The sequence below is a fragment of the Colobus angolensis genome, unplaced genomic scaffold, assembly GCF_000951035.1.
Source record: "Colobus angolensis palliatus isolate OR3802 unplaced genomic scaffold, Cang.pa_1.0 Scaffold201, whole genome shotgun sequence".
NCBI lineage: Eukaryota > Metazoa > Chordata > Mammalia > Primates > Cercopithecidae > Colobus > Colobus angolensis.
In genome coordinates, this window is record NW_012115167.1 from 4,710,271 (window position 1) to 4,717,537 (window position 7,267).

At 38.2% G+C, this 7,267-nt stretch overlaps 1 protein-coding gene across 1 annotated transcript in view; it reads left to right on the plus strand.

Moving 5' to 3' along the window:
- Positions 1 to 2: 2 nt before the first annotated feature.
- The window catches only part of REL (v-rel avian reticuloendotheliosis viral oncogene homolog), a 51,054-nt gene continuing 43,789 nt past the window's right edge, over positions 3 to 7,267 (plus strand). Inside the window, exon 1 of the mRNA XM_011941821.1 lies at positions 3 to 353. Coding sequence (XP_011797211.1) covers positions 344 to 353 — 10 coding nt within the window. The 5' untranslated portion in view covers positions 3 to 343. The remainder of the gene's footprint in view (positions 354 to 7,267) is intronic.

Sequence of the window (7,267 nt, forward strand, 5' to 3'; positions counted from 1 at the left end):
GGCTGCGCCGGGCCTACGTCAGCCGCGGGAAATTCCCCTCCCGCCAGGCTGCCAGCCTCTCGGCCTGGCCGGCACTCGGCTCTCGCCCCGCTGCGCCCCCTGCCCCTGGCTCCCGCACGGTGGACGGGCGACGCTGGGTGACCCGGAGCGCAAGAATTCAGGGGGTGGGAAGGTGTGAGCCGCAAACCCAGCGGAGGGCGGGAAGAAGGAGGAGGACCCTGGGGTGGTCGGGGGACTGGGGCCCCCGCCTGCAGAGGTCCCTCGGCCTCCTGACTGACTGACCACGGTCGCCTCTGGCCAGGACGCCGGGAACTGCCTGCGGGAAGGTGCGGGGAACGAAGCCATGGCCTCCGGTGAGTGTTCCGGGGCGGGGGCCTGGGCCGGGGGGAAGGAGCTCTCCTGGGGTTCCTGCCGCTGTGAGTTTAGGGAGCTCAGTTTTGGCTGGGGCGCGTTCTGTCTTTAAAATCTCATATGGTAAACTTGTCAGCTTTTTAAAAAGTTAACCTGTTTCAGGGTTTGCGTGCAAAATCCAAGCCACGCTCAGTAATTTGATCCTGTTGTCATAGCAGGAAACTTAGAAATTCCTAATGACTTGATTTTAGGATTAGGGAAGTCATAAGCGAACTAAAGGAGGACGAGGAGTTGTCATGTTAAAAATGGATATGTATTGAAGTGGTGGTTTTATGTTTTAGAACAAGAATGAGGAACCTTCAAACCTCGGGCAAGCTCTCTCCCCCTTTTTAATTTCGTCAAATGCAAAGAGGTGATCCCCCTTGTACTGACAGTTGTACAAAATGTGGCACGGCTTTAAAAATCATTCGTGGTATTTTAACACGAATTTAAAAATCCGTGGTATTTTAAGTGTTAATGTTGCATCGACCAGGTGTAGGCCGGGCGCGGTGGCTCACGCCTGTAATCCCAGCACTTTGGGAGGCGAAGGCGGGCGGATCACCTGAGGTCGGGAGTTCGAGACCAGCCTGGCCAACATTTTGAAGCCCCGTTTCTACTGAAAATACAAAAATTAGTCTGGCGTGGTGGCGCGCGCTTGTAATCCCAGCTACTCGGAAGGCTGAGGCAGGAGAAGCGCTCGAACCTAGACGATGTGGAGGTTGCAGTGAGCCAAGATCGCGCCCCTTTCTCCAGCCTGGGCGACAGAGAACCTGTCTCTATTTAAAAAAAAAAAAAAAATAGAGTGTGTAATTTTTACTGTGAGATAAAGCACACAGTTTCTAATCTGACGAATAGAGACGTTGAATCCCCCTTCCTTCCCGCTGGAAATAAGGGGAAAGAGGAGTTTTAGAATATCCGTGCTTTAAAATAATGCGTAGTAGTGAATACAACTTTATCACTTATGTGACTGTATATTTTCCCTTAATAAATGCTCGATCTCTCCCTTTGAGGGGAAATAAGTTTATAAGAAACATGCAGAGCAAGGAAGAGTCTCCTGTATACACAGACGTGGTTTCGGGGTGCCTGGAGCTTAAGGTTGGGGGGACGGGAGAGCCGGGGTGGGGGGATAAATTAAGTAGCCTGGGTTCGAGTTGGTCTTTTACCGGGATTTGCCAAGGTGAGTGGGGGGCGCTTTCCAGACAGAGGAAGCAGCGTGAGCAAAGGCAGGGAGGGCTAAACGCGTATGTTAAATGCTGTACCTAAGAGAGTGAAGAGGGGGCACCGTTTATGAACTTGACTCGCATCCCCAAACTGACTGGTCCAGTGACCCTCAGAAGTAGGTTGATGTCTAGTGGAGATGAGGAAGTAGGAAGATTAAAGAACCTTTTTAAAAGGTTGAGCAGAACAATGCCATAGCTATTGCTGTAGGCAGAAAAGGAAATTGGGGTGTTTCACATGACATTTGATTTCAGTTTGTCTGTGGTTGTGAGAATACTAAGTGAAGTTTAAAATATTTCAGCTTTCCCTTTTCCCACTTGACACCAGACTTTCAGATAATCCTGTAAATTTGTGAATTCAAAGCATGTGTAGATTAGAAGTACTAAGATGACTTCAAATATTTTGTTAATTTATTGATTATCAGAAAGATTTTGTTTGGAAGTAATGAAGAATGGCTAGCATTGTAAGTTAAGTTCAGCCTCTTGGCGATTTAATCAAACTTTATTGATGTATTGCATAAATGTAATACTTATAATTTTTTCAAATGAGAGAGGAAACAACCATTTCTGTTAGAATATTGTTAAGACCCACAGGATTTTAAAATGTGATACAATTTAAATTTGTTCATTGACACTGTATTTTGTGCTGTTGTGAGGAGGAATGATTCCCTAAAAGTAAGGAGGAAATGTTTAAAGAAATAGAAAGTTTTAAAGGTTTAGAAGTTGAAGGGTGATTAACTTTTTGTTTTTTTGGTCTTTTCTCAAGAGTTGCATTAAAATGGGACTATTTAAAATGTAACAAGTTATTTAAATTGTAATTCAGTTGTTAGAAAACTGCCAAGCCTGGAATTAAAAAAAAAAAAAAAAGGAAAATGTTTAAAGGAATCTGTGTACTTTTCCTTAATCTGTTATAAAGACCTTAGAGATAGAAAAAGATTCACTAATGAAATTCTAAATTCCTATTCTGTTTTGAAACAGCAATTTAACCGGAAAAGGGACCAAAAAAAAAAAAAAAAAAGAAAAGAAATTGCTTATTTTTCATTGTCTAGTTTAGATTCTCTTTGTAGTAAGGTAGTATTAAAACCTCAGAAAGTACTTTTATTCATTACAAAGCATTTAAGAGCATTTCTTCATTTCTCACCAGATGTCATGTGTAAATAGGTATAAGTGTTGATTATGTGATAGCTATGATGTAAAAGTAACATAAATCATAATCTTACAAGGAAAATTTTGTGATTTAGAATGTAGTTTAAAATCATATATATAACATGATTCTAAATTTTGTTTAGATAAGTTAGCAGGTTAATTAGGATTTCTCAGCTTGTATTAAGCTGCTTTTTGTGGCTTTTTTTTAAAAAAATTACACCTTGATTAGTCTTTTGACATAATAATAGACATAGTGAAGGAAAATGTTCCCAAACCCAACTAAGGTATGCATAGTAGGCAGTCGTTGCTTTTGTATATTTATTCTATTTTATTTAATATAAGTAAAATTAGATATTTTATGTCTGAATTTAAACCTTCTCATTGTTCCAGTAAAAAGAGCAAATGTCTTTGTGTGGCATGTAGTTCTGTTAACTAATAATTAGTGCTATCTTTGGTAAAATGTTTTAAAATTTAGATAATTTATTTTTATTCACATTTTTCTTTAGTATGGTTCTTCTATGTCACACAATAGGAAGTACCGGAATGAATTGTTTTTGTAAACCTCACTTCTTACCAACTATTTGTAGTGTGAATTTCAAGAGAATTATTTTTCTCGATTAAAGGGGGGAAATGGAAGTAAGTATGATGCAACTTAATCTTTAATAACAGGGCTGGAAGTTAGGAATGGATAGCTACAGCTAATGACTTCTTTTTTTAAGTAAAAGGCCACACGTGAGCATGAATGTTTCAGAAATGCAACACTTGAAAAAACAGAAATAACAGTGGTGTTAAATAATTAAGGTGACATATGATAGGCATAGATAAAGGGAATGAGTTAATGTAATGACTAGGGAGGAGCCAGACAATGAATCATAATTAGGAACATCTAGGTTATGCATTTTAAGGGACTCAGAATTTCCTTTTGTTCCAACTTTCTCTTATCTGGGTTCTCTGAAAATGGTTTTGTTTGTAGGCACAGGACCCAAATATTGCATGGGATAAAATTGTTTTTCTGAAATTCATATTTATCTGGGCCTCCTCTATTTTTATTTTTTAAATAGAGGTGATTTGGTCTTGCCGTTTGTTTTTAACTTTAATACTTGTATAATCTAGGACAGAATTTTAAATTTCTTTATTTTACTCTGGCACGTGCAAGAGTTTTTTCAAGACTTACCTTTTTACCCCCCATGGTAACAGAATCCCTATTGCCAGAATATTTTACAGTTTTTACCTTGTGGTGCATGAATCAGTTGAATACTCATCTGAAAATTTCCTTTCTTTGATTCTGAAGGCCCAGTTGAAAGTCAGCTGATGTATTGGAGTAATGAAGTCAGCCTGATACATTGGAATAGCCTTTGGCTGATGAGAGACCTGGTTTGAGGAAAAAAATAGTAGATCTTATTTTCTTTTTCTCCAAACTGAGTAGAGGTGATATTTGGAAAAAAGGTACATTGTTAGCTTCATTGGCTCCTTTAGGTCTTAGGCAGTCTGTCACCCAGGACCTTTATGAGAGACATGCAGTCTAGTCAGCTATTCTCAACTATGGTGTTGACACACTGGTGTGACAATCATTTGTGTGATGTGTTGCAAGAGTTAAAATATTTGTGTTGTAAATTATTTACTTTTTAAATAAATGAGAGCATTTGAAGGCTATTGGTATATTGTCATTTTTCTTGCTTGCATTTGAATAAGGTTCTTTTTTGAGTGGGAGAGAAAAACAAGTTAGGGGTAGCCAGAATTGCTTTGCCCAGATTGCTTTTCTCAATATGTGCATTGTTGCTTTCACTTCATGTTTTAAGGCAATTATTCTTAATCAGGAGTGTGTTAGAATTTCTTGGAAGACTTTTTCAGAAACATGTATCTGGGCTTTAAAAACTTTGAAGATTTCTTTTTCTTTTAAACATCTCAAGTGGGGTAAGGACATACATGTTTTGAAAAAACTGCCTAAGTGATTCTGATGTACATTCCCAGTATGAACTCTGTTCTAGGAATTTCTTTGGATCTAAATACTCATTTGGCTATACCAGGATGCATTATCTTCTTAAATTAAGTTGCATTTATTTTAGATTGCAGGTTATGTGCTGTATCAGTTATTACCTCCAGTTGCTTTTATGCTTGTTTTTTAAATTTGGCAGTGCCATATTAGCGTACCATTCATAATTCATTTTTCTTATAACCATATAATTTTCAACTTTAGTTTTATCATCTGTAAGTTGGGATAATAATTTTTTTTTTTTTTTTTTTTTTGAGATCGAGTCTCGCTCTATCGCCCAGGCTGGAGTGCAGTGGCCGGATCTCAGCTCACTGCAAGCTCCGCCTCCCGGGTTTACGCCATTCTCCTGCCTCAGCCTCCCGAGTAGCTGGGACTACAGGCGCCCGCCACCTCGCCCGGCTAGTTTTTTTGTATTTTTTAGTAGAGACGGGGTTTCACGGTGTTAGCCAGGATGGTCTCGATCTCCTTACCTCGTGATCCACTCGTCTCGGCCTCCCAAAGTGCTGGGATTACAGGCTTGAGCCACCGCGCCCGGCCTGGGATAATAATTTCTATTGTTTTTCAAATGGAGATTAAAGTTAAGAGAATCAAATGAGAAATGTATATAAAGGGGTCTTTAAAAAGTGTTATAATTACAATAATTAACTTTTTGTTCTATATACTTGATGCTGGTTGCTCATTCTAGCAATAAGATGTTAGTTAATAATGTGTCTATTTCTGATAATTTATGATCCATTTAAACATTTATTTCAGTGTAATTTTTTATCTTAAAAACTCATACTTTATTAGATAGGCACTATGTTTTAAAATAGCACTCTTTCTTGCCTAAGTGCAAATAAAAACATAAATATATCTTACAAACATTTTGGCTATATCTCAGATGTTATTCTGATGTATATTAGCCTTTTAAAATACTCTTCAGAATATAGGGGTCAGTCCCAACTTTGCATAGTATTGCTTAAAGAAAAATACAGTAATCAACTTGTTTAGAGCCAACTTTGGAGACGTTTTTGTGCTTTTCAAAACTGTGGTGATTTAAGGTTATCTTAATTAAGAGTACTTATTTTCCCTACAATTTCCTGATATATAATTTACCCTCTTCCACTCCATAGATGACTACTTTTCAGCACATTTTATATTCAGGAAGAATGGCACTGCGCAAAGCACAGTACTAAGGAGGGAAATAACTGGTGCATTGTACTCATGCACTATATAAATGATTTATAGCTGGGAAGTTTTTTAAAAATCATAAACACAGATAAATCGAAATATGAATGAGTATGAGGAAATGCTGAGGTGTAGCCATCCTGGTACCTACAAAGCACTATTTTTTTTTTTCCCTTGGTAGTGGAATCTAATTAAAAAATCTGACTAACCACTTACATGATTATTTAACGTTTGAATAACTTGTATAAACAAAAGACCTTAAGATATTTTAGTCCTTCATTCAATAGATGTTTAATGAATATCTGTGTACAAGGCACTGATGAGTAAAACACAGTTTCTGCCTTCAAGTAGCTTGAAGAAATAAAACAAGTAGCTTTATCTCAAGAAGAAGTAAGATGGTAAGTTTTCCCTAAATTACAGTTATTTGGAATAATTGCTATAAACCGAATACTATGGTAGTTTAAAGGAGGGGAGATTATTTCCAGCTGGGGGAATGTAGAGCATTACAATATACTCTGTTACTTGGTTGTAATACTCTACATTCCCCCAGCTTGTTAATTTTTACCAATTAAGAGCTTCTGCAATGAGAAAAGTAAATTCCAAGGATTTTAAATACTCAATATTATATGATAACCGATATTTATGTAATTTTTACTATTTAAAAATATTTTATTCTTTTCAACAACTACTTTTCTGTTCTTTTAATAGACCTTTTAATAAACAATCTAAAGAAGTGTCTTGTAACCAATGAAGTTTTGTTTTGTTTTTGTTTTTGTTTTTGTTTTTTTTGAGATGGAGTCTCGCTGTCACCCAGGCTAAAGTACAATGGCGCAATCTTGGCTCACTGCAGCCTCCGCCTCCTGGATTCAAGCAATTCTCCTGCCTCAGTCTCCTAAGTAGCTGGGATTACAGGTGCCTGCCACCACATCCAGCTAATTTTTTGTATTTTCAGTAGAGATGGTGTTTCATGTTGACCAGGCTGGTCTGGAACTCCTGACCTCAAGTGATCCACCCACCTTGGCCTCCCAAAGTGCTGGGCTTACAGGTATGAGCCACCATGCCCAGCCTCAGTGAAATATTTGAATGCTCACTATGAACCTAGATTTTAATTCATACTCTCCCCTCCCAAAGTTAAACACTTACCATTAACGATGTCATTTTATATCAGTTTCCCACCAAGACACCTTTAAATAAGTAGTGGGCGGGGATTTATTTGGCCTTTACTTCAGCCACATAAATTATTTAAAATGTCACTTAAAAAATAATGTTGATTATAGGCCGGGCGCGGTGGCTCAAGCCTGTAATCCCAGCACTTTGGGAGGCCGAGACGGGTGGATCACGAGGTCAGGAGATC